Source organism: Heteronotia binoei, chromosome 2 (assembly GCF_032191835.1).
Source record: "Heteronotia binoei isolate CCM8104 ecotype False Entrance Well chromosome 2, APGP_CSIRO_Hbin_v1, whole genome shotgun sequence".
Classification (NCBI taxonomy): domain Eukaryota; kingdom Metazoa; phylum Chordata; class Lepidosauria; order Squamata; family Gekkonidae; genus Heteronotia; species Heteronotia binoei.
The window spans coordinates 113,086,040-113,113,284 of NC_083224.1; the positions used below are offsets into that span (position 1 = coordinate 113,086,040).

The 27,245-nt window shown below is 43.1% G+C and overlaps 1 protein-coding gene across 1 annotated transcript; it reads right to left on the bottom strand.

Moving 5' to 3' along the window:
• NDC1 (NDC1 transmembrane nucleoporin) lies at window positions 1–25,655 on the bottom strand. The gene is made up of 18 exons (XM_060231865.1): window positions 25,287–25,655; window positions 19,359–19,479; window positions 18,512–18,613; window positions 16,846–17,020; window positions 14,429–14,567; window positions 13,890–13,998; window positions 11,219–11,270; window positions 10,065–10,197; window positions 9,703–9,795; window positions 7,195–7,276; window positions 6,298–6,456; window positions 5,032–5,295; window positions 4,827–4,945; window positions 4,298–4,348; window positions 3,837–3,900; window positions 3,135–3,235; window positions 1,183–1,343; window positions 1–244 (listed from the first exon to the last, which is right to left on the bottom strand). Exons 1-18 carry the CDS (start codon window positions 25,326–25,328, stop codon window positions 181–183), a joined length of 2,031 nt encoding a protein of 676 aa, XP_060087848.1. The 5' UTR covers window positions 25,329–25,655; the 3' UTR covers window positions 1–180.
• Window positions 25,656–27,245: the final 1,590 nt, after the last annotated feature.

The window sequence follows — 27,245 nt, forward strand, 5'->3', positions numbered from 1 at the left end:
TGTAGTACAAAATTGCTTTATTATACAAAATGTCAAGAAAAACAATCCAAGTATTTATGGAATGCTGCTGACAGGTCTGTCAACTGAAATCAAAGTAACCACTGGAAAAGCATTCATTTCACGTTTTTCTGACCAGTTGCCACAGAATCAGCATTATTTGCAATAGGATGGGCAGTCTTTCTATTCCTTGAATTCCAAGAACTGCTGTAGCCTTTTGCTGTGTTCCATGGATACCTGCACAGCACTATAGAGCAGAACAAACACAGTGAGATTAGTCTGCTTTGATGTCACAAGAACACATGAAAGCACACAAGTTGGAAAAAGGTTGTAATGGCCTTCTAAAAAACATGATGCCCATCAAATCAAGTTGAATTAATTTCCTTTAACATATTCAATTCAGATTTAATAACGTTTGCTGAAGCTTGGCATGACTGTCTTATGCACTTATGAGAATATACAGCAAACTCTTGCACCACGTTGCTGTCACTGTCCAATACTGTAAAAAGTCTGAACTGAGGCCACAGAGCCTTCCTTTAACTTATCAAATCCACAGAATAATGTACAATATATAGTCGTTCTTAACATGCAATTGTTTAAAAAAACCTTAAGAACAACTGCTAAGAAATGGCTATTTTCTTCAACAGATGGCAAACTAGGGTGAAGAATGTGTAATATGTTTGAGGCCATCCTGAGTTGCTGAGGAAACTTAGGTCATTGCTGAAAAGTTTTGGTTTTTTATGTAAAGTTCCATTCTTATGTTTACTTCAAAAGCCAAGAGCCTTAGCTCATGGTGAGGCAATAATGTGTTACCATATGGTTAGATTCAGCAACACAACCATTCTGTAACTAGATGGAAATCCAAGGAAATGAAGGCATAGTAATACCAGCCTGAATGGTATGGTCCAAGGCTACCAAAAGGAAGAAGTCTGTCCCCTGCGGTAAACTGTTTTGAATTGTTACTACATAGCTGCCATTCCCTGAATCCATTTCAGGAGGAAAATTATATACAAAAAAGTACATGGAAGGTTTCAATGCAGATATTATTACAAGCAGGTCACTGTTCCAAGAGGAATGATTTTCCTTTACAATTTCATTCATATCCACCTACAATGGACTCTGTGTAACTAATATTAGATCATACAATACTATATTATGAAACATCCTGTAGGCCCAAAACCTTACTTTAAGTGTTCTCCAAATTTTGTGGTTATTCGATAAATAGCAGTTTTCAGTGTTGCTCTCAAAGCAAATCGAAGGGTTTTGTAGGAAGTGTCTACCAAATTCCCTGAAGTCCTGGGAGGTTTGCTGGAAACATGAGGAAGTTTGAAGTGCTTGTCCACTACCTAGGATTCACAAAACAAATCAATTGCAAAATAAATATGGTGGCAGCAAAGATAATTAAATTAAATAAAGGCAAGTCATCAAAAACTCGCAAGGTTCCTCCTGAAACAGAACAAAAGATGAAGCTTCTCAGTAATAATGTAACCTTGGAAAATTAAGTTATAACAACCCATTAAAAATCCCTTGTTTTAACTACAATACTGTCCAATAGCTAGCATGAAAATCCCTCATTAAAAGGACCAAATTACCTGTCCTTGGTAACATTCCCAGAATTAATTTAAACAGATGTAGTTAATTCTTTAGATCAGTGATACACACTCAGTGGCCTGGGAGCCACACATGGCTCTTTCACATGACACCTGAGGCTTTTCTGACTACCATTCCCCAATGTTTCAGGAAAGTGGGCAAGGTCACTGCCCAGTGAGATCCAGTAGTTGGTTGGGATTCCCACCTTGAAACAGTTCCCAATGGACAACAGGTAAGCAGCAAGCTAGGGATGGAAATAAAGGGCTTACTATCTTCACCCTAACCTTCTTCAAAGTCTCTGTGCTCTCAGCTCTGTCTGCAGCACCTGGACAGCTCCCAGGAGGAGAACAAGCTGGCCAAAGCAAGCAAGTGAAACCACACCACTATGGCAACCACCCAGCAAAAAAAAAAGAAAGTGGGGTGGGAGTAATGTTACACCCTTTTCTCCACAACCAGCTTGCTTTGGAAATCTTTCTCAGTCTTCTAAATTGCTGTTCCTTGTGCTGGGGAGAGAGTTGAAAAGGCAGGGAGGGAAGTAGAAGGCACATAGTCTTTCTGCTGCAGGAGCCTGTTCCACTAGTTAAGAGGTTCCTGCAGAGGGAAGCCTTGAATACCCCATGAACTAATCCCCTTATTACATTGTTGCTCTTTCTGTGCCATGAGGCAAACTAGTCTTGGCCATTGTGCTCTCATCCAGTTGTGAGCCTCATGACAAGGAGAGAGCTAGAAGAAAGTAAGGAAAATAAATGGCACTCAGGCTTTCCACTGCAGGAGCCTGTTCCGAGCCAGCCCACAGTGCTGGCTTGGAGCCTCCCTCTGGAATACTCATGGCCCAACCGGAGCAGGCTCCTGCAGTGGGAAGCCTTGAGCACCCTTTACTTTCATCTCTGCCTTCTTGCTCTCTCCTGAGCATGAGGCAAAGCAGGTTCCTACAACTGCTGGCAAGATCTAGGAGAGTCAGTTCTACATCAAAACAAAAACAAAAAACAGGCACTTGCCCATCCTTCCTCTGTACAGCCTGCATACAGAATGTGACTCTTTTGGTTGATGGTAATGCTGAATATGGCAGTCTCTGAGCCCTGCAGCAAGCACCACTGGTTTAGATCAAAGGCCACTAGGGCCCTTCCAAACATTACACTGCAGACCAGCTCTGGCAAACCCTAAATAACGGAAACACTAGCATTTATGTTTTTTTACAAAGTATGAACCACAAAAGACCAAAGACCACAATGCGCAAAAGATCTGCAGCAAGATTTTACTAAAATGATTGAAACACATTTATATGACAACTCCATAAAGAGTTTAATCTCAAAAACTTTTTATTCACTTTGCTATTGATGAGTAACTATTGCCAGGCTTCAATAAGATTGGAATGCTAGCACAGGAAACACTGCCTTTGAATGACTAGATCTTTCTTTCAGTTAGTTGTAAATATCTTTTGAAAGTGCCATGGTAAATGAAATCAGGGGTAAGACACTGCATTTCCTAACATCATCAGCTGTACAAAAGCAGGAAGGCTATGTGCAGGCATTGTTTTTTCTCCTAACCTCTTGAAGAGTTAATAGAGTGTTCAGAATAGACGGCAATGTTGTTTGGACAACTCCATATTTATCTTCACTGAATGAAGCTGCAACCAGATGAGACAAACCTAAAAAAAATGAGGAAAAAAGAATTGATTTTAGTTCTGACAGACAGAATTACATCATTATCATGAAGTCCTGAAATTTACAAAAAAATGTATTTTGACAATCACTGAATTGACTGCCTAGCAACATAAAGATGAATTCAGTATCCTGCCCAAACCAGTTGGAGATTACCTTCTGCTGGCTGCAGTTAGAACAAACCAAAATAGAGGGGGAGAGAGAGAGATGGGGGGAAATACAGCATCAGTGGTGCTCAGAATAACAACAAGCCTAAATGTTTCTTGATGGCAGAGAACCAAAACAACTAGAACACATACTGGCTGTGATCAAACACACTAATTACTGCACTTTCAATCCACATTCAATGCACTTTCCAAATGGATTTTGCTAATTTACACAGTAAAATCCAATTGGAAAGTGCACTGAAAGTGGATTGAAAGTACATTATTTAGTGTGTGTGATCTCACCCACTGTCCAAGACCAGCTACAGAAACCAGGGAGTACAGCAATCCCAGGACTGGTTATCCTCAAATAAACTTCACTGACAAGGCACCATGAGACTCAAGTAAGCCTCAAGTTTAATTCAGACAAGAAGACACTGCTTACCTTCCAAGGCCCAAATGTGCATTTGAGTATCAGAAAAGAGAGCTTGGATCGATGCTTCTGGGTGCTGAGAGAGAGAAGGATTACACACACCTAAATAGCTTAGCCAAACCGGGTGTGCCAAATACTAACATTTCTGGTCAAATTTGCAAATCATCATAATTAAGAGCTCCTTATGTAAAGGTTAATTCAATAATACTTGGAATATACAGCATGTTGATCCCTCCCACCTCCAAAGAAAAAAAATAGCCCATGATATTACTGTAGTTTGGAGTTAGGCTAACCTTGACTTTTCATCAAACCAGTGTTAAATGTGAAAGGTCCCACTTTGCAACTTAAATGTCAATTTACACAGCATCTGTTTCAATGACTTTGGTGCCAACGTCTATTTTGAAACGAACAGAGATAATATTAGCAGTAGCTGAAAGAATGAAATCACTGCTGACTCATGCATTCATCCTCACCTTGCAAAAAAAATACATTATCAGTACTCTTTTTGACAAGAAACTCTTAATCTAGAAAGAAAAAAGAAAGAAAACCTGTAAGAACCAAGCACATCTGCAGCTTCTCTGAGTGATACACAATTCCCATTTGAAATTATCAAGGCAATTCAAAATATTTAAGCTTAACTGACTCACAATCTTGGAAAAGGTTTAATTGGAATTAACAGCCAATAGTTAAGAGGAAATGTATGTCCGGGGAAATGATTTTGGATTTCCTACCTCTACATGAGAAATAATACAAAAACACTGAATAGCAAGCCACATAGGTTTAATCAGTTTAGGAACTGCATAATTTTAACAGAAAAGAGATTTTAGTTTTTCAGGTTCTTGGAGGAGCCGAAATGTGTTCCTCATTATAGCCACAGGTATCTGACACAAATTCACAGAATCTCAAAAACCATGCTGAATTAGTAATACCGGAGATTACAACATGAAAAAGACTATTTGCACGAATTAACTGAAATGCTAATGGATAAACTTCTTACAATACCTGCTCTTTCTTGCTCTGCAGCCATAAGTAGGCAGAACTCGGCTGTACTGCTTCATTAGTCACTTTTGCGACGGCAATCATGGGGAAGGGCTCCTGAGGAGAGCCTGTCCATTGCAGGTCTATGAGAGAAATCCAACCTGTTTAAAATATGCCAACAAGATATTCTCACAAACAGCCAAGAGAGGGGCCAAAGAACTCATCTTACCAGAATATGATGTCCACAGTTTCGGCCCTCTTCTCATAATATGGGGACTTTGAATAGACCCATGCCAAGGAGAGCTTAACTCCAGCATTCCAGCCTTGCGACTTAGTGGGGAAGGATTGAAAGGTGACCCTAAGTTGCTTCCAAGATCTGTTACAGATGATGTTTTTAAAGGTAATAAAGATGATTTAACCAGAGAAGACATATGGGCTCGAGGAAGGATACCAGCCCTTGGTGTCTGCAGTGAGTGCTCTTCAGCAACTGCTCCTGCAGACAACAAACATTTTAAAGGATAAGCTCAGAATGACTAATAAGCGGTGTCTCATAATTAGGCCATTGTTAAAAGAAACTACTCCATGCGTTAACTTGCACTCAACCATAAACTATTTCAATTTCTTCTGTAATACCCTGAAAACTTGTGTAAAAGGGTGATCAATACATTTAAAAATTAGAAAATAAACACATAAATGCACAATACACAGCATCTATGGTGTGGGAACACAACCCTGGTCAGAGAAGTTACATTCTAGTAAGTATAGCCAAAAACATTCTAGTAAGTTACCAAAAACAATACATCTTTACTAATATTTTATTAAATACATTAGTCTTGTGGTACCTGAAAGTCCAGCAAAATGTTATTCCAGCATAGGCTTTTATGGACTTTTTCAGATGCTATGTATCAATCCTCAACATGCAGTCATTTTATGGATTAAGTTTGAAGGGTCCAAATGGTGAACAAGTACAGCGTAAAATATAAAATGTATTGTGAATACTGACTGGTGTTAACATATTTGTGTCAGCTATGTTCAGACACAATCTGCTTCTTAGAGGCGTTACATTCTTTACACAGTAATCATGCTTTCCACAGCAACATTCATGTTTCATCATTTTTCCATAGTGAAGCATGATATGAAGATGTATGCTCCTAAACCTGCAATGACTTGGCACTATAGAGACAGAACCAAAGTTGCCCACTTGTCTGCCAAGTGTTAACAATGTTTTTTCTTGCCACTTTTTATTGTGGGGAAAATATGTCCACATAATGTGAAAAGCATTATTTAGGCTGTTGCATTGTATTAGGGAATAACTACTCCAAATGTACATGAGAGGAAGAAGCTGCCTGGTAGTCTTCCTTGCTGTTCTATGGAGGCAGCATTCTTGCTAAGTTACTTCATTCTTTTTGGAATGTGGTTTTCCTCTAACATCTGATATAATCCTTTGAGATTCAGAGATTTAAAAACTCTTACAGTAACTGACCCATCTTGTCACCTGGAGCATCAGGAACTTTTCTCAGGTCTCCCACAGATGGCTGATTCAGTCTCCCATTCGTAGCTGCAGCCTCCTGATGCACTATCAGCTTGAGGGTCAGATCATTTAGCAGATTTAAGCACTCCCTGGAAACTGCAGTCCAGTTATGAGGATGTCCTCCTTTCAGACAAGAAGAATTTATTTGAAAGGGATAGATGAGCTTTTAAAAATAATAACGGATTAAATTTTCAAACTATCAATTATTTCATAAGCCTTTATTATCACCGCAAAGTAGAATGTCCAAAAATACCAAGCTAAAATAGTAATCTCCTAGGTTAAGTCAAAAAGGAGACAATGGCAAACCACCTCTGAACATCTTTTGCCTTGAACCCCTATGGGGTCACCATAAGTCAGCTGCAGCTTGACCATCAAAAAAGTTTAAATCATAATTTTTTTTACACAGGTTTCCTGTACAGCAGAATACGAAGGCTGTCCAAGTTAAATGCAATCCCAATGGATTAAAATTTGCCTGTGCATTTAATACAATCAGCTACTGTAATCAAAATGAAGGGCCACAGTTGTAGCATCAAAGTTGCCACTGAAAGTTAGGCTGCAAAAACTCACAGTACATTCCAGTCTAAGGAGAATATGTTCAGATGCTTTGAACTATAGCAGAAGCAAGGGTTACACACATGTGCCATCCTGAATGTCATCTCACTCAGCTATAGGCACCATGGTACTAGCTTTCCTTTTTTAGCCTTCAGATGTATGCTGGAGAAATCCTTGTTTTGTGGAGTAGAATTTGTCAGGCTCACCAGAAAAATGGAAGGAACTCTGCCTACATTTAGTTAGCCTCTGACAAAGTACTTCGTTTTATCATGCTTCTGTCTTAATGGAAGAAAATAATATTCCAAATACCTGGCTGGCTAAGGCTGAAGACTTCTTGCCGGCGAACAAAAGAATACTGGGAAAGAAACATCAGGTCCTGTAAAGCCAAGAACTGCAAAGGAAAATGTTTTAAAGGTCTTTACAAATCACCAGGTTGGTCATACTGATTTACTAAAACCTCAAATTAGGATATTCTCATAGCCTGTGTCACGATTCAGGGGGGTATTACCAATTGCTGCCACCACTCTGGGTTAAGGGATCCCCTTGAGAAGGCCCAGAGTACCCTCCCAAGCCCTTCAGGCCTCCTGTAGCTTAGGCCAAATAATAGGCGTGAGGACCCAGCAGAGTGAACAACAGCGAAAAGGTTTATTTTAGTGCAATATAAATTAACAAGGTGCATTAACCAGTAAAAGGGTGAAGGGAAAATAAACAAATGCCCTAATGTGTCTATCTATACAGTCCCTACCTAATACCGACACTCACCCCTTACCTTGGATGAGGGAGCTTTCCCCTGCTAAAGCTCTCAGGCACAGCCTACCTTCAGCTCAGCCTTCCAGGGACAGAACACCCACTTCCTGGGCTTGGCCCTTTTATGTCCTCCTCCCAGGCCCCACCCCTCTCTGGGCCAGTTTCCCTCCAAAACCTTGCCACCCAATCAGAGGGACAGAGGGGATCCTGGGAGATGTAGGCTTTTCCCAGTAACTCCTAAGCAAGCTTCCCTGGGGCCTGAAGGCCTCACTAGGCCCAGGATCATGACAGCCTGTAACTTATTTTATTCCTGGAATGTTACCAGGCAAGGAGTTTTTGACTTTTTGCCATTTTGGAATATTTGCCAAGATTTTTTTTAAAAAAATCAGTTTTCAGACATACAGAAATGAGCTGCATTTAGTAGATCTGGGTTTTCTGACATAAAATGTCAGACATGAAATGTCAGTGGATATGAACACAAAATTTCATCCATACATTTGCTCATGTACAAAAGGGACTGTAGATCTTTTATTTTAATTGTAAATTACTCTAAGATACACAGAACAGGCTGATTCAATCCCTGCTTGTTGGAAAGAATTCACAAAGCAATCCCAAAGCTCCTCAAGTGCTGGAGACAGAATGTGAGAACAGCTATTTTAGATATCCAATTAAATGTATAAAGAATCATTCTGCATAAATACAAACATCAGTGTTATAAATCTACACTGTAATGGAATCAGATTAAGTTTTTTTGTGTGGTGATGAAGCTTTTGAAAGCATTTGACCAAGTTAAACTAACTGATAATCGGAACAGACAGAATGGTCTAAAGAAGTGCGAGAGTGTGAAGCAGTAGGGACTGAAGAAAGGCAGAGACAGGAACAGCTCCACAGCCAGAGATTTTGGTGGAAGGGGTGCCATGCTAATTAAATTAAAATGAATTCATTTAAACTAAACTAATTTAAAGTGAGCTAGGGTCTTTCTCTACCTGAGCATTTTTGAGGGGGGTGGAGGGTGGGGGAGGAATCCTGCCTCAAAGACACCTTTAAAGCAATGTCTCTCCTTGTCTGGCTCAGCATTCTTTCAGCCTTTTGTTCCCTCCCAGCCACCTTCTCATGTGCCAGTGCAAGCCAAAGAAAGTGAGAGAGAAAGGGAAAAATAATTTCAGCTCACGCCTTTTGAAGCAAAATTACTCAGGAGTCTAAATTCTCCAGCCAGCTTAAAAGACAATGCAAGAGAGCACAAAGAAAGTGCCACTGGCCCTGCCAGGCAGACAATTGGCCAGAGCTCTCGAGGGCATGATAAGAAGTTCCAGCAGGATTCTGCTAAGGGGCGGGGGGAGCCTCGACGTTGCACAGACACACAAAGACTCCACATGAGCTAGCTTGCACAGCTCTGGCTTCCCAGCACCTCCCGCCTGCTGCAGAACCCACACTCGTGTCATGGTCCTGGGACAACCCCTATGTAATTAAGGGCAGCTACTTCCTCCAGATTCAAAGAGCTCAGCTACAGGCTAATTCCTCCGGAATTCAGAATTGAGGATACAGGCTAATCCAACAGGAAATCTTTTGAAGAAAGGAATCAATCAAGCAGGGCTGGTGCAGCAGCAGTGCAGCATACTGCAGCTGAAGAAATAGCGAAGTTTTCAATTTATTAATTTAAAGGGGTGGAGGCATGGTGGAATCGATTGGGGGCGCCACCCTATGTGCTCCACCGCTGGCTATGGCCCCCACAAGAAAGAAGGGGGACTTAGGAAAGAAGATATAAGAATATGAAGAAGAGATGGCCAGAACTAAGGGGCTTTAGGGGGGGGAAGCAAAAACCAGAAAGCAAGAGAGATTTGTAAGGTCAAGAAAAACAGGAGATCTGAAAACCTGAAGGTTTTTATTTATCTTAAATACCCGTTATATCCTTGGATTCAGGCCACTAATGCAATATTTGTTGGTTTTGTTATTTTAACATTTAAGTGATTTATCAAAACCATCCAAGCTTCGCTAATGTGATCTCTGTGTATGCTAAGCAATGAAAACTATGCAAGAAACAAGCGAACTGAAATAAATGAACTTGCATACCTTTAAAATAGGTGGAGGATTGCTGTTTAAAATTTTAGGTAAGCAATGATCTGTTTCTTCTGTAAAAGTTGGCTGTACAGGAAAGTGATGTGCCTGAAAGAAGAGCACATACTGTAGTTGAAGCAAGAACCCTGGTCAATAAGACATTGGTAAGAGTATACTGATCATTTGCAAATCTGGTAAACTCACAGAGAGGCTTCCAAGCCTGACCTGATGGGGAGGGGAGGAGAGGATGTAAATTTCTCCACCTGAAAACAACTACAAAGCAGTTTCAGCTGAATAGTAACACATGTACCCCATGTTGTTATTCCACTAACAAAAGCTGCCTTGCCATGATATGGTGCAGAACATACAATACCAACCTCAGTAGAATGTATTCTGAAGAGTAACCATGCAATGTACCAAGTAATCAGCAAAAACACACCACACAGCCAGCTGTGGTACAGAAGAGATACATCCAAGAGACCAGCCAGGGTATCTAGAGGATGAAGTTTACTGAAAGACAGATAAATAAGCAAACAAAATTAGGGAAGCTATTTTTATGTAAAATACTCTTCATTTATTCCTGAGTGAAGCAGATTTATTTTGCCTGGAGGGAAAACTTGACAGGAGACAAGCAGTACAAACAGTAATTTTATTTTGTTGCCTATGTCAAAAAGATCATCATTTTTGCTCATTCATAAGAAGAACATATTTGATTTCAGTGAAGATTTTACAACAAAGTATTTTCCAAACAGTCCTTTGCCAATAGATTATTGAGGCATTTGTTAGGATATGGCAAAATTTAAATTTCAGTCATTATAGGGTTAACATATTTGTTATGATTGTAGTAGAGACCTGGAAGTACAACCTGGCTCAGAACCAATCCTGTGTGTTGACTGGTGTGTTTTATAAAATAATGTGGGTGGTTTTAATTTATCAGTGTTTCAGTTGGCTAGGGAGTTCAGTTTCTTCCTGTTAAGATTGTAGAGAAGAGGTTAACTGCCTATTAGCCTCATCTACCTACCTATCTGCCTGTACTCCAGTACCTGTTACAGCCGCCTCCTTGTTTTAACGTGTAAACCTACCTTGTAGAATAAATATGTAGTTTTTAGAACCTTTGTTATTTTCTTAAGAAGCACCCTGTTTCCCCTGTAGACTTAGATAAAGAGATATATTTCAAAATAACGATCCATAGCCTCTGTGCCTTATTTACCCAACAGCATTTATCACCAATACAGAATCAAATACATGCAATACAAACGGCAGGGAACACTGTGACCCACTGAGCATATTTGAAAGTTGTGCTCTCACACCTTCCCATTGCCAAAGAGTATTACCACCTCCCAAATGGATTCATTTTCTATTCCTTTACATCACTGTGTGTGGTACATAATCACTTTCTTCCAAGATAGGTGTCTGCTTAGATAATGTCTGTGTTCCACTTTGATTTGCAAGAGGCGTGAGGAATGTCTTCACTACAAAGTTCCCAGTAAATAATTAAATAAGATTCTATCAGATTTTTGCACGTACTCACCTATCTATATGAAGGTTCATTGTAGTAATTATCCATGCCTTGGGAATATAACCTATAATGCCACAAAAAGAAAATCAAGCTGTAAAAACACAGGTATGTGTTTACATCCATGGAAAGAAAGAATTCTCAGCACAAAAGTAAAACTGTCAACAAGAAAGCCAAAGGGAAAAAAAATGAAAGGTATGATAAGTATGTCCAATACAATGTATGTACATCCAATATCAAATGCAACCCCCCCACACCTCTAAATTGTATTTACCCCAGTGCTGGGGGTGGGTGGGTTATGGGTATGCCACCCTGCAAACAGGAAAGATCACTAACTGTACATACTTGAGCCTTCTCAGTAGTGGTTGCTACTTGGTGGGAAAGCCTGTCTGAAGGGATCAGGAAGGCTCCCACATGACTAGTATTCCACAGAGTGCGCAAAGTGGAATGGTTTACGAGGACATTTTATAAGGAATATCTTATAAGGAATAACTTGATTCTGTGTAAGAAAAGTGGATGATAAATTAGGTAAGTGAATGAATAATGGTTCCATCTCCTCAGAAGGGGTAAAAACAGCTTGGAGTGATTTTTGGCAGGAAAATAGCATTGGGGGGGGGGGGGCGGCAGTGAGTTACCTCAGTTTTCCCCTAAAAACCACAACCCTACTGTTCAGGACAGAAAAAATTAATATGATTATGGAAACCTCCATCCTAAAAGTAATATTTTAGTTCAACAAAACTCAGTAGCCACATCCATTAGCTTGATGCTTCCATATTTCATGAAGATCCACATGATACACACAGCCTCACCTTGTGACTATTAAAGTAGTCCATTTACTCAGAGGCCCTCTCTGCTAAGGACTGTCTAATCCTTGAGCTAGGTAGAGCCCCATACAATCAAAGACAGCTTCTCAGCCTCTGCTGCTTTATAGCCCCTGCCCTGTACTTTTCACATCTAAAGACTCTTTTATATTATGTAACTATATTATATAAACAGGAATGAACAGGCAGGCCATACTACTCTCTTTGAGCAATTCTACAGTCACTTTTCTAACAGCATGACCTCTCTCATACATTGCAAGTCCCTTCCACATATGTAGAGGATGAAAGAAATATTCAAAAGCTCCAACAACCAATTTTTCATGTCACTGCAATTGCTGCCATGGCAATTGCTGCCTCCATCTAGTCCAGCATTTTGTTGGTTACTATGGCCAACCAGATTCCTATGGGAAGCTCAAAATACAATGTATATTTGTGAAAGCCAAGGGTCCAAAAATGAACTCACCAAGGCAAGGGTTCCTTCCCCAGCAAGTTTGTCTCAGCTGCCCTCCTGCCTCCTCCCTCATTACAACATGAGCTTCATTCCTTTTCCAGCTCTTTTCAGCACCACCCAGTGCTCTGGGCTGATGATGCCTGTGCCCTCCACCAGCAGATCCTAGCTAGATCAGAGATGCTTACACACCAGGAAGCTGTGGATGGAGGAGGAGGGGAATTGCTCCCTTAGCACTACTGGTGATGGAATGAAAAGAGATAGCAATAGAGGAGGGTGCTGCAGTGAACACAGAGAGAGAAGCAACTGTGCAGTGTCTCTTCCCAGTGCCAAGCTCAGCAGGAGTGGAGGAGTCACAGATCCCTGTGGTACTGCACTTTGAAGAGCATCTTCCTAGTACAGTATGACTTGGATAATTCCATGAAACTGGAGCTGAAGAGGGAGATTATGGATCATCTTTGCCTTTGAGCCATATTTTCCACCAAAGTTCAGCAAGGACATAGAATCATAAAGTTGGAAGGGGCCATACAGGCCATCTAGTCCAGGGGTGTCAAATTAATTTGTTATGAGGGCCGAATCTGTCATAAATGAGACCTTGGTGGGCCGGGCCATGTCGGGCTGGGCCGTGTGTGTGCCCATTTTAAGATTAGGCAGCAGATAGAAATTTTAAAAAGGACACAGACAATCACAATTAAGATTTTTTTAAAAACCTAAAACATTAGCACTCGTTGGTCTTAAAGGTGCTTTCTTTGTTTTTCTCCCATGGGATCCAAGGAACTGGGCAAAGGAAGCTCTGGCTCTTTCCTTCCTTCCCCAGGGGACCAGAAGGGGGAGGAGACTCAGCCAAAAGAAGGAAGAGAGGCTTGGCTCAGTAGCTCCAATGTGCAATTGAAAGAACCTGGCAAAGCAAGCTCTGCCTCCCCCTCCTTCCTCCCCAAAAGAGAAGCCTCAGCTAATGGAGAAAACAGAGGCTTAGCTCTGTAGATCCTGTGCGACTGAGCAAGCCTTGCAAAGCAAGCTGTGACGCAGAAGGGAGCAAGAGAGAGGGAGGAGGAAGCAGACAAGAGCCAGTTGCTCGGGGGCCTGATAGGAGCCCTCTGAGGGCCTGATTCAGCCCCCAGGCCAGATGTTTGACACCCCTGATCTAGTCCAACCCGCTGCTCAATGCAGGATCAGCTTAGTGCATCCCTGACAAGTAATTTAATAGACATCAAAGATAAGAATCCACCCTCTGGGGTAAAGTTGTGATAAGGACAGATTTTGGGCTAAGTTCTGAGGCTGACCCAGATTTGTGGTTTCCCAATAATCTATTTGTCCTAAAACACCTGGCAAACAGAAGTATACTGCCTCAGAATTCACCTCAAGTATCTCACCTCCTATTCCTTTCATTTAAAGAAGGGGGAAAGGAAAATCTTACCAAAAAAGTAGTAAGCAGCACAGAAGTTCCTAACCATATAAAGAGACTCCACACAGCTTTGTTTTCCCAACAGAGGTAGAGATCTTCTGAAACGCAGGTATTTGTATTGCTAAAAAATATTAAACATTCAAGTTTCAAGACGTTATCCACCTTGTATACGTAATTTGAAAAACAGACTTTAAATGAAAAATGCTTTTAAAAACCAAAGCTATACGAGAAACCTCATGCTAAACCCAAATGCTAAGACCTCATTTTCTTTTATGGCATCTCTTGCTTTCTGAATGTTCTATCTTTCTTAAGTAAATCAGCTACAGTAAACCACTATATATTCAAACAACTTCAATACATGTGAGAAGATTAGGCAATGCCAAGAATCTTTATACCACAACCACATGTTATGGAAGAATAAATCCTATACCTAATAAGGTTTTAAAAGTTCTCCAAAAGCTAGCAACATGGTCAAGAGTATACATAAGAAAAGAACAGCACAGCTGGTTCAATGATAGAACACTATGCTCCTGTTCTTTATATGCAGTTACCTGTATGATTGGAAACGGAAGGTAGTTCATATTGTGCACAAGGTACCGGAGGCTATAGCTGTAACCCATGAATGCGCCAAGGAGCAAGAGAAAGAGGTGGTATTCATTCAGGCACATGTATGGAACATCATCAGCTGGACTGAAACAAAACAGCACTTTAGATTTTAAATGCACAAAAAGAGGAAAACAACTCTATATGTAACTCTACCTTTGAAGTAATTATTTTATCTGATTTCAAGGGGGGGGAAGAAATTGGCTAGAACTGTTTCTCAGAGCTGAAATAACAATCTCTGTTAATTTTACAGCAAGTGCTGCTAGACTCTGTTTAGACAGTGCTGAAAAAGGGAAAGCACAACTGTGATGGACTGCACTTTTTAAAAGCTTAGAACTGCTATATAATCAGATAAAGAACTGTGAAGGTTAATTCTTCAAAGAGCTTTGAGTGATAGGCTAATCCAAGCATCAGCAGAAATACATTTGAGAGCTGCATGCTGAGAAGAGAGTCAGTCACACTTCTGCCTTGACTGAATTGTTGTGGAATTCAGCCCTGATTTAGAGCAGTTTAACACAGACAGGAAAACTGGGGAAAGCTGGCAAGGATGTGTGGGTAGTCAGAGACCGATTTCACACTCACCTTATTCCGCCCTCATGTCTGTCTTCTCCATGCAGTGTCCTCCCGATTTAACCACTGGGGCTGCAGCAAACATCGCGGTTTTCACACAGCAAATGGAAACCGCTAAAAACCAGTTTCCGTTTGCTGCGCAAAAACCACGATGTTTGCTACAGCCCTGAGGCAAATAGTGGGAAATCAGGAGGACGCCACACGGAGAAGACGGACGTGAGGGCAGAGTAAGGTGAATGCGAAATCGGTCAGAGACTCCCATCCAGGCCAAGGAAATGAGATACATCTTCTAGAGAGAGAAAGACTTTCTCTACCTAGTCTAAACAGGCTGATAACTCTGAGTACAGAGATCCCCGTTTCTGGTGTGGTTAAAAACTGCCTTTAGAGACTCAAGATGAATACAGGTGTTTTAAGAGAAGGGTTTAAGTACTGGAAAGATTGTACCAGCCTACTGGAAACCAAAAGTGTCAGAGAATACTCAAAGAAAGCTTATTGAATTGTTTGGGGAAAATACTGGAACAAAAGCCTCTCAACATAAAGATTTAAGCCACTGTGAAAAGCTTAGGAAAATCTCATTAGGCTGAAACATAAGAAAAGTTTGTGCATGAACTGATTGAACCTCAGTTATCTATACTGAGTTACCTCAGAAATGTTATCCCTAATTTCACCTGACCTTTCCCCTTTATGTTGAATAATATATTTCGTTAATTTGGAATATAAAAACTTCTTCAGTGCCATTTAAGTCATATAAGTTAAAGGGGACTCACATTCCTTCCCTTTGGTTCCTAGATTGAAGGAAGGAAAGGAAAGGTCCCCTGTGCAAGCACAAGTCATTTCCAACTCTGGGGTGACGTTGCTTTCATGTTTTCATAGCAGATTTTTTACGAGGTGGTTTGCCACTGCTTTCCCCAATCATCTACACTTTCCCCCCAGAAAGCTGGATACTCATTTTACCGACCTCGGAAGGATGGAAGGCTGAGTCAACCTCGAGCCGGCTACCTGAAAACCCAGCTTCCACTGGGGATCGAACTCAGGTCGTGAGCAGAGCTTAGGACTGCAGTACTGCAGCTTTAACCCTCTGCGCCACGGGGCTCTTACCTAGACTGAACAAACAGGCAAAATATTTTACTGTGACATAGTGGGACAACCAGAGTTCTTCAGGAAAGAATAAAACAGACCACTAGAGCTGCTCAGTCATAAAGGGAAAGAAATACAGAGGGAAAATCTTGCCTCAGAGGGCAGGAAGTGGACAGGGTATTCCTAACAGCTCTCTCAAATAAGTACAAATCTTGAGCTGGCAGAGCACAGAGGGTTGACCTGCAGTACTTATGTGCAATGCACTGCAAAGAATTCTGCCTTTTAACAAAGTTAAATTTAGTGTTTTTAAAAGTACCAAGAATGACAGAGACATTTAGGCGAACAGAAATAGTTTCTCTTGCCAGAAAAGTCTGGGCATCACTCAACAGCAGCCTCTAACAGTGCACATCCAGGTCTATAAACCTCTTCCATTGGGCTATTAGTTATTCTAGCTAGAGTGGGAATTGTGTTTCCCAGCAACCATAATTTATGGTTTGAAAAAGTAATATGCTCTCGAAGTTACAACCCAGATTATTGTCCCCACTACAACCAAAGGACTATAAGTAGAATTTTTTTAAAAAAAAAAAATAATCTGTATAAACCATTTATCTTTACCCTGCCTTCTATATTCATAACAGCAAGTTATCAAAAAGTCAATTTTTAACATTATTTCTTTCCATGAGAAATAACAAACAGCTCTGTGATCACCAAAGCTCACCTTTCTGAAGCTGTGCAGGGTACAGATAAAAACAGGAACTTTCCCTTAGTCATAACTGCGGCACACCAAGCCACCAACATTCCCATTACAGCATGCACAACAGAATGGATCACTTGTTGTGGGTGGAGAACCTTGCTAATCAGTGCTAATCGTGAGCAAGGAATAGAAGGTACAACTGCAAAGAAAGAAAGATATATAACCTGCCCAAAAGCAAGTCACTTAAATAGACTTGTTGCATGTCATAGTTCATGAACGACCATTCTGAGGATCATTATTCTTCATTTAATACTTATACTTTATTTGATTTATATCCTGCCCTCCCCGCCGAAGCAGGCTCAGGGCGGCTCACAGTATAAAACTACAACAAACAATTAAAATCCATACATATTATAAAATTACACATTCAATAATTAAAACAGTCGGAATAATTTGGTGCTAGTCTCTTAGATGTTTATATAGTTTCAATGGCGACAGTATTTCTTCAATTTCCCTATGATGCAAGGCTCAGTGTCAGTTGAAAGCCAACTGAAAGAGAGTGGTCATACAGGCCTTGCTGAACTGGGCAAGGTCCTCACTTCCTCTGGTAGTTGATTCCACCAGTAGGGAGATGCAATCGAGAAGGCCCTCTCTCTAGTGGTTTTTAATCTGGCCTCATTCGGCCCGGGGATTGCTAATAGATTTTGAAATCCAGATCTAAGTACCCTCTGGGGAATGTGTGGGGAGAGATGGTCCCTAAGGTAAACAGGTCCTAGGCCATACAGGACTTTAAAGGTGACAACCAGCACCTTGTAGCGAATCTGGTATACTATCAAGGAAGCGGACCAACTGCCTCACCTGCCTAAGATGGAAAAAAACAGATTTTGCAGTGGCTGCTATCTGGGCCTCTGTCAAGGCAGGCTCCAGCAGCACCCCCAAGCTTCTGACCTTGTGCGTCATCGTCAGTGGTGCACCGTCAAACGCTGGAAAGGGGATTTCCCTGCCCAGACTGCCGCAACTGCAAAGGACCTCTGTCTTCGTTGGACTCAGCTTCAAGCGACTCAGCTTAAGCCATCCTGCCATGGCTTGCAACACCAGGTCCAGATTTTTCAGGACACAGCCAGGCTGGCCATCCATCAGCAGATAGAGCTGGGTGTCATCAGCATACTGGTGGCAACCCAACCCATAACTCCAGGCAATCTGAGCAAGGGGACGCATGTAGATGTTAAACAACATCGGGAAGAGCACCGCCCCCTGAGGCACCCCACAATTAAGCACGTGCCTCTGGGATGACTCTCCCCCAATTGCCACCCTTTGTCCCTGACCATCTAGGAAAGAGGAAAGCCATTGCAAGGCCAACCCCTGAATCCCTGCATTGTTTAAGTGTTTAAGATGATTGAAGAGTTTAAGTTCTGATGAGAATTTCTTAACGATCAGACCACATTTTTGAGAAGGGATAGCGAAACATAGCCATCATCAGATTCTTAATGATATTCTGAGGCTTAAGGATTAATAGACATTTATAAGCAAAGAAAGCCTCCACCAGTTTATGAGCTGTATTTTGGTAGTTAAATTTTAAAACAAACAATCTAGAGCCCTATAAGATGTTCATCTTTAAAATTATGCATACGCTCTAAGGGAAAAAACACTCAAGCTTCAATTCTTATTCGATACATACTTCAATACCCACCTGCATGAAATTCCACATTGAAGATACTTATTACCAATACCACCACGGACATCAGCAGCAAGCAAAAGATAACATAGGAAGTATATAAATCATTGAATGAGCCTAAAAAGAAGAGGAATTTTTGAGAAAGTACTGTGAACACAGATCTAATGCTATAATGATTTAATGTCTAAATGTCAGTTGTGGCTAAAGAAGTCCTTGGCTTACTTCTTGCTTGGACCATCAATTCTTTGGCTGGCCTTAATTAAGCCACTCTCACACAGTAGCAGGGAGACACTACCCTATGCCTGTTCCTGGCTCAGCTGAACTAATCTTCCACTCCACCCTGATTCTGTAAGACAAACTGGAGAATCAGGAGAGGCTGGGAACAATGACTGTTTCTGGATCACCTCAAAGTTATCCCTTTTCTCTCTTCTCATCTCCTGTTAGATAACAAAATATTCTCCTTCTATAGAGGTTTTGTTCAGCTTTTGTTTCAGACATCACTATTTTAAAACTGTAAGCTGCCTTGAACCACAAGGACTATAAATGTTTTAATGCCCAAATAAATAAATAAAATATGTTTTCAGATCTGCATCCTCTCTCCCACCCACATCTCTCCTTGTGGAGAAATTTTGTTTCCATTTTAAACAGAATCATTTGCATTTTGAAAGTACTGTAAACTATTTTGGGGGCTCAAAATAAAAAGTTCCCTAAAAATTGAATAAAATAAACAATTCTGACCTATGTTACAGTATTGTTTAGACAATTATTTGTGAAATTCTTTGAACAGGCTAAAAAAGTAACTGCTAAATACTATTAGTAGTATACATTCTCTGATTTAAATCTGCTGCAGCATGGTACCCACTTGTGATCCACTGTATAGGGTGGAATAAGTCAATGGTGCTAATGCTGATGAAGGCTGCAGTACAAAGAGGAAGCAGTAATATAGACCAAGCAATACTTGCCACTGCTCTCCATCCCAAAATCTAAAAAGAAAGCAAAAACACATGAAAATGCCTTGCCTCCAAAGCCAGGCTGTATCCAAATTACCTGACTAACTAGTTATTAAAAACCAAATATGCACAGTGTTAATAGTGTTAAAGCAATGTATGACTTCTAAAAATGAGAAATAAAGGACAACTGGTAGCAAAAGCAACATGACCAATCCTATCCAATAAAGAGTGATGTATTTTCCATTAAAATCCGGGTTGGGGGGTGGGAGTATGTGTGCAAGAATTAGTCTTTTCACATTTCAAAACACTGCATCTTGGAAAGCACACATATTATGTCCAGTTTTAGTCCTATGCTCAATGGGCCCCATACATTAAAGGCACACTGTGGAGCTACTCTTCCCAGCACATCAGGGCTGTGTTTTTCAGACTGGTCTCAGATTTTGATGTACCAATCCACAGACAGATTTGCATTGGTTCGCGGCAAGGAAACAAATTCATCTTTATGAGTAGAAATAGGGCTGTAGTAAATGGAACTAGGCTTCCCAAATCCCCCGCCTGGGCGGGGGACCCCCGATTTGGAGCCTCCTCCCCCCGCTCGCCAAAAATCCAGAAAGCGGGGGGGGGGAGGGGGAATGGCGGCCCTTCCCACCCAGCCCCGATCCCAGCAGCTTCTCCTTGCCCCTTCCCTTCTCTCCGATCCCCGATGCTTCTCCTCGTCCCTTCCCTTCCCACCCTGGATCGCAGCAGCTTCTCCTTGCCCTCCCAGCCCCGATCGCAGCAGCCATTCTTCCGTTTTCCAGGGCTGCTTCTCGCCCCCAGTCAGCTGGCTGGCGGGGGGGGGGGGGGAGACGCCCCGCCCCGCCCGCAAAGGACCATGTGCCTTTGCACCTCTGGAGGCTTGATTGAAAGGCTTCAATTTTGGATGGTGTGTCTGTGTTGCTGTGAAGAAGCTGGCAGCAACTCGAGAGTAGAGAGGCCAATCCCCTGCATCAGATTTGCCAGAAACAGGGAGGGGAGAGAGAGGGAAACGTCTTCATTATTCCCTATGTGGAGATTCTCATAGGGTATAATGGGGAATTGATCTGGAGGTTTCAGGGGCTCTGGGGGAGCTGTTTTTTGAGGTAGAGGCACCAAATTTTCAATATAGTATCTAGTGCCTCTCCCCAAAGTACCCCCCAAGTTTCAAAATGATTGGAACAGGGGGTCCAATTCTATGAGCCCCAAAAGAAGGTGCCCCTATCCATTATTTCCTATGGAAGGAAGACATTTAAAAAGGTGTGCTGTCCCATTAAATGTGATGGCCAGAACTCTCTTGGAGTTCAATTATGCTTGTCACACCCTTGTTCCTGGCTCCGCCCCCAATGTCTCCTGGCTCCACCCCCAAAGTCCCCAGATATTTCTTGAATTGGACTTGGCAACCCTAAATGGAACTGGTCAGGAGGGTGCTTTCATAAGTGGAATAGGTTTGTATTTTATTGCATATTATTATACTGTGTTGTTTTAAATCTAGTTGCCGCTTTATGATATCGCTTTTAAGGATTTTTTCCTTAGTGTTTCCCTAATTCTGTAATAATCCTTAGAAAGAAAGGGAAACTATGAGAAATAAATTTAATAGGCATAGCCTATAGCTCCATAGGAGATGGCCTGTGGATGGTACCAGTTCTGAATTCCTTGGAGGGATGTGATACAAATATACAGAGCAGGGGTGGCCAGACTTGCTTAACGTAAGAGCCACATAGAACAAATGTCAGATGTTTGAGGGAAGGAAGAAGGGAAGGATAGATAGATGATAGAGGGAAGATAGATGGGAAGATGATAGATGGAAGACGATAGACAGAAGATGGAAGGAAGAAAGACGGAAGACGGAAAGATTGATAGACGGATAGATGGGGAGGAACAGGTGGAAAGAAAGCAACTTTAACTTTAAATGTATTCTCCAAGTCACTGGCTGGCTTGGAGAAGTGATTTAAAGAGACAAAAGCCTTCTCCAAGCCAGCTGATAAGGGGGGGGCGGCTTTGAGAGCCACATAATATGTGCGAAAGAGCCACGTGTGGCTCCCAAGCCACAGTTTGGCCACCCCTGATATAGAATCACTAGCAGTGTTCCCTCTAAGCTGAGTTAGCGTGAGCTAGCTCACAGTTTTTAGCCTTCAGCTCATACATTTTTGTCTTAACTCAGAAAGGATGACCCCAGAACACACTAATTTATGCAGTAGCTCAGAACTTTAATGCCAGTAGCTCACAATCAGAATTTTTGCTCACAAGACTCTGTAGCTTAGAGAGAACATTGATCACAAGCCTCTCTTTCTACCTCACTAAAGCACACTTCAAATGCAGACAAGACTCCACATGCAGATAAGCATCTGAGTTATTATTATGGATAAAAAAGGACTAATTTCTGCTTTAAAAATGCTGGTTTCAGGAGGCTGATCTTCCAATACATGGGGGAACATCAACAACACACATAGGGCTTGGGGTTGTCACATTTTTCTTGCCCATTCCTCTATCTTTAACAGCTTGTCAGATACACAGGCATTCAATGAATACATTTATTACTAGTATGAAGAACCTTTTGCACAGGCCCGTAGCTACGAGGGGGCCTGTGGGGGCACAGCCCCCTGACTGCTACGCAGGGCCTCCTGACTTGGGCCCCTAACCAGCCTCCAGTGCCTCGGCTGCATCCTTCTCCATTCGGCCTTGTCATACACCTTTGCTTCTGCTTGCTTAGGGGCCGGAAGAATTCTCTGACCCCTCAGCAAGCAGAAACAACGGGGCACTTTCGGAGCCCAGGACTGAAACTTAAGCTCCCTGTTGCTTCTGCTTGCTTACGGGCTGGAAGAAATCTCTGACCCCTCAGCAAGAAGAAACAAGAGGTCACTTTCGGAGCCCAGGACTGAAAGTTAAGCTCCACCTTGCTTTTGCTTGCTTAGGGGCTGGAAGAAATCTCTGACCCCTCAGCAAGCAGAAACAATGGAGCACTTTCAGAGCCCAGAACTGAAAGTTAAGCTCCCTGTTGCTTCTAGTTGCTTAGGGGCTGGAAGAAATCTCTGACCCCCCCCCCCCCCCAGCAAGCAGAAACAACGGGGCACTTTCAGCACCCAGGACTGAAAGTTAAGCTCCCCGTTGGGCTGACGTTGGGCTAGAGGAAGCCTGCAAGAGGCTGTTCTCAAGTGGGGCGACAGGGGTAGGGGGCGAATGGCTCCATTGCAGACAGGGCAGGGTAGGGTAGGCTGGTGCACACAAGTGGAGGTCCCGGCTGCAGTCCAGGGCTGGTGATCAGTGGAGAGGTGATGTTCGCCTGCAGGGGTTTTCTGGCCTCGTCTCGCTGGCCACTCAAGCGAGGGTGGGAGCTGCGCTTGGGCAGCCTTGGCTCACCCTCCAACAGGAAGAAATCCGAATTAGAGGTCTTGTAGCCCTAGAAGTCAGTTGCAACTTGGTGGCGCTTTCCACCCCCACCCCCCTTTGTCTCTCCGGGCTTGCCTAGCTGGATCATGCTACAGGTAAGAGCAGGAGATCGTGTGGCACGTATCTAAACCTCTGAGTGGCTCCCCACCAGAGCTGCTGGAAGAGGGTTGGAAAGGGATCACCTTGGGGCAGCTGGGGGGAGGTGGGAGGCTGTATGGCAGCGAGCTGACAGCTTTCTTCCTCAGCAGTGGTAGGAGAGAAGGCCATGGAGGTTGGGACCACTATGTGCACCCTGAAAAAAATCAGGGTCCCCAATTCTTCAAATCCTGGCTATAGGGCTGCTTTTGCATGTCATAGTGCATTAAAAAGCTGGCAACCCTATGCTGGACATTTGTTTTAAAAAAGGAGGACAAGCCAATACTATCGCATTTCAAAAATAAACCACTCCAATTTAACATTGCTTCATTTCTCTTCTGTTCTTATCAGATGAAGAGTTAAAATTATGAGAAACAAAAAGCTGTCAAAATTTTACTTCAGTGCAACAAAAGTAAAAATATTCACAACTGAAAAAGAAGATAATGGGGTGGGGAAAAGCTATTAGCTGGGAAGCTAGACAAGGCAGCAAGGCACTGCTGGTGTAGCATACCAGACTATGAAACTGGTTTCAGCTGAGACTGGATCTGACTGTACTGTCTTTTAAAGATCAAGTATACAATCTGAAGGTGGTGTTAGATCATTAACTTCTTATGGTTGCACAAGAGAGGTCTGTAACTCAAAATTCCTTTTACCTGCTTTGGCATGCCAGTTGCAGTCCCTCCTTAAATGCTCTTGTTAAATAATGTTAGCTGTGCCTTAAAAATGTGCTTAGTGTTGTTGGGCTCTCTTTCAAGAAAATCTTCTTTCAGCAGCCCTATTTGACCAGTGCTTGTCAGAGTTAATAAGCAAAGCCAGGTCAGCCACGGCCAGTACTTGGATGGAAGACCAACAAGAAAGATTGGCTATTACTCAGAGAATGACAAGCCACTCTGCTTATATCATGTCTGGTCCCTGGAATACCATGTGGAAGGAATTATCATGAGTAGGCTATGATTTAAGTGCTGCTGCTTCCTTTTTCTTCTCCAATTCTGCCCCCCCCATCCACCTAATCTAATTGAGCATTCCCTGCAATCTTAATAGAGTGATAATCTCAGTGCTGTAAAATTATCTGGTGAAAGCGCTAACATGGGAGATGATTCCAAACATCCCAAATGATTCAAGAACTGTTATCTTTGAGGACCCTGTCTTTGTCTAGGAATTTTTTAAACATGGAGCAGTGCAGGGGAAGAAAAGAGAGACTTTTTGCAAGGCTACATTATTATTTCATTGGTGGTGGGGGGGGGAGAGAGCTGCTTTCATGGCAGTCTTCCTTGTGGGATTCCAAGGGGTTATGGTCATCCTGGAGTCTATCACTTAAGCCTGTAAGTGGAAGCAGATGCATGCTTGAAAATTCCAGATACCCCACTCTGTTTACATTTTTAAAATAGCCTTGCAAGAGCAATTCATTTCCTGGCACAATTCAGTGTGCTAACTTTCAGGACACTAAACTGTGAGATTTAGTGTATCTGTGGGAATCACCACTCCCGTGGGAATCTACCCACTAAACGTTGCTGTTGTCACTGCCGCTACAATTTACTATAAGTTATTTTATTGATATTACTTTTAGGCCACAATCACATACTAAATGCACTTTCCAATTGGATTTTACTGTGTGAACTGGCTGACTCTACTTGGAAAGTGCAGTAAAAGTGGACTGAAGGTGCATTAGTGAATGTGATCGTGCCTCAGTTTCAACCACCCTAAATGCAGCATATGCATTTTAAAAATGAAATCCGCCTTTGATGGGTGGTTGTAACTCAGCCGAGGACTGCACCATAGAAAAAGTCCGTAACATACTCTTTGACCTAGTATATACTCCCTTCTTTGCTTATCCCGCGCGCCACACACACAAAGAGAATTAAGAGAAGACACTTTTCTACAGCATTACGGCAGTGGCAGAAAAACCCACCCTGCGAAGGGACCGCGACTACTTCTCTTTTCACACGTATATTACGTGTGAGCATTACATAAAGCCAAATTCACCTATCCTTATGTGGGAACAATATACCCATTCTGACCAATGGACGACATGTTCCACGAACAAGAGAAGCCTGCCCCAGGCGCACGGCTATCACCTACTCTGAACCAGTCCAACTCATTGGACAAGCCTTAGCAAATCACCGCTAAGGACACAGAAATGGAGCCAGCCTATTGGCCGCAACTGGAGCAAAGCGACTCTTACCGCCCGCCTCCCCCACCGCCCAGGAATGAGCGCCTCCGGCAATTTCTTGCCCGATTCGGAGCTTCCTTCCCCCAGTCTTGTAAGTGATTTGCAGAATATACCGACTGAAGGAACTTACCTGGCGGAGCAGCAGTTGCTGCTCTCGTGTAACGGGACTCATGGCCGCCCCCGCCCTTAGACCGCCGCCGCGATTTGAAGAGGCCGCCGCTCAGGCCCCTCCTCTCCTCTTCCCACGAGGCTGCTGTTCGCACTGAATGACGCGCCAAAGCTTTCTTGGGCTTGAAAAAGACTGGCACGACGCATGGCCCCAACTTCCGGGAGGACGGGCGATGCCGAAAGGTGCCGTTCGCCTTGGTCTGTAGGGGCGCACAGGATGTCCCTTGGCACAAAAGCCTTAAAATGCGCCGTTGTAAAACGAGGAAGGGCGTTCTGTGTTGTAGGACTCGGGTGACATAAGTTTCTCGGTCAGCCAAGAAACCAGGAGAGCAACTACATCTCCCAGCAGCCTGCGGGAAAGGCGTTACACAGCACCTTGCAGAGCGCATGCTCCTTGGGTTTGCTCTACAGGCCCTGGCCTCAACTGTTGACAGGAACGGTTCTTTGACACTATTGCTGGAAGTTCATAAATTGTTTATATACTTGCTAAGCAGCCTTTGTCATTTTTCCTCTTTGTGTTAGCACAGTGGAGCCTTCCATATAGTAATTCTTTTAAATTTTGGTACACTGGTGCACTCTAAAATGCATGTGGGTCAGTTCTAATTTGGACCATATGTCCCTATGTATACTAGTCAACTACGTGCCCCAATTCTTATTAGTTCTCAGAAAAGATATTATAGTGAAGAGGGACCCCTGAATAATTAATGAATACCTCAATAATAATAATAATAATGGAAAATATGGTTGTGCCTTCAAAAGAGAATGTCTGATGCAACATTTAGAGTGAGTGTTAAAAGGCCCCTCAGAGGAGCTTCTGCTAAACTGTTAAAACCAGACAGGCTAAGGGTGTGAATTAGGGTTGCCAAGTCCAACCCCAGAAATATCTGGGGACTTTGGGGGTGGAGCCAGGAGACACTGGGGTGGAACTAGGGGGAGGGGGGGAAACGGTGCCGGGGAGCGTGGCGAGCCGCCCCGTCTCGGAGCGGGCGACGCTGCTGTGCAGCTGCCGCCTCTTCTCCGCTCGCCGTGGCTGCTGCTCCGAGATGGGCTCAGCCTGAGCCCATCTCGGAGGAGCAGCCACAGCGAGCGGAGAAGAGGCGGCAGCGGCAGCCTCGCCCACTCCGCCTCTGGGGTGGAATCGGAGGGAGGGGTGGAGGCGGGCCGGGGGCGTGGCGAGCCGTGAGTCCGGGTCCTAGAAGGGCCCGGATTCGCGGCTTGCCATGCTCCTGGCCTGCCTCGCCCTCCCCTGCGCTGCTGCCGCCTTTTGGCTCCTCCTGCGAGATGGGCTCAACCTGGGCCCATCTCAGAGGAGCAGCTGCGGTGGGCGGGGAGGGGGCGGCAGCGGCGCGGCAGCCTCGCCCGCTCCGGGATGGGGCAGCTCACCATGCTCCCCGGTGCCGTTTCCCCCCTCCCCCCACTTCCGTTTTTTTGGGGAGCGGGGGAAGAGGGTGGAAATCCTGGGGTCCCCCCCCCAGGGCGGGAGGGTTGGGAAGCCTAGTGTGAATCCAAGATAACGGGCCCCGCAGAGAAGGAGCTTCTTGCTGATAACACAGAGGGACAGCAGAGGAAAACTACAGGAAATTACTGGAAGGAAAGCAGGAGGTGGAGCATTTGAATTAGATAAGAGGGGGCTTGTCTGCTTGTTTTGAGGATGAATAAAAATGGTTAGAAGGCTGATGATTTTAACTTAGTCATTTTGAGCTTATGCTGACAAGTTCTACTTTGATGTCAAAGTAAAATACCTCGCTTCAAACCAAGCAATGTGTGGAGCTTCGTTATTTACCTGCTACAATAGCATTGGAAAAAGTCCAGAAAAGGGCAACTAGAATGATTAAAGGATTGGAACACTTTCTCTATGAAGAAAGGTTAAAACGCTTGGGGCTCTTTAGCTTGGAGAAATGTCAACTGCAGGGTGACATGA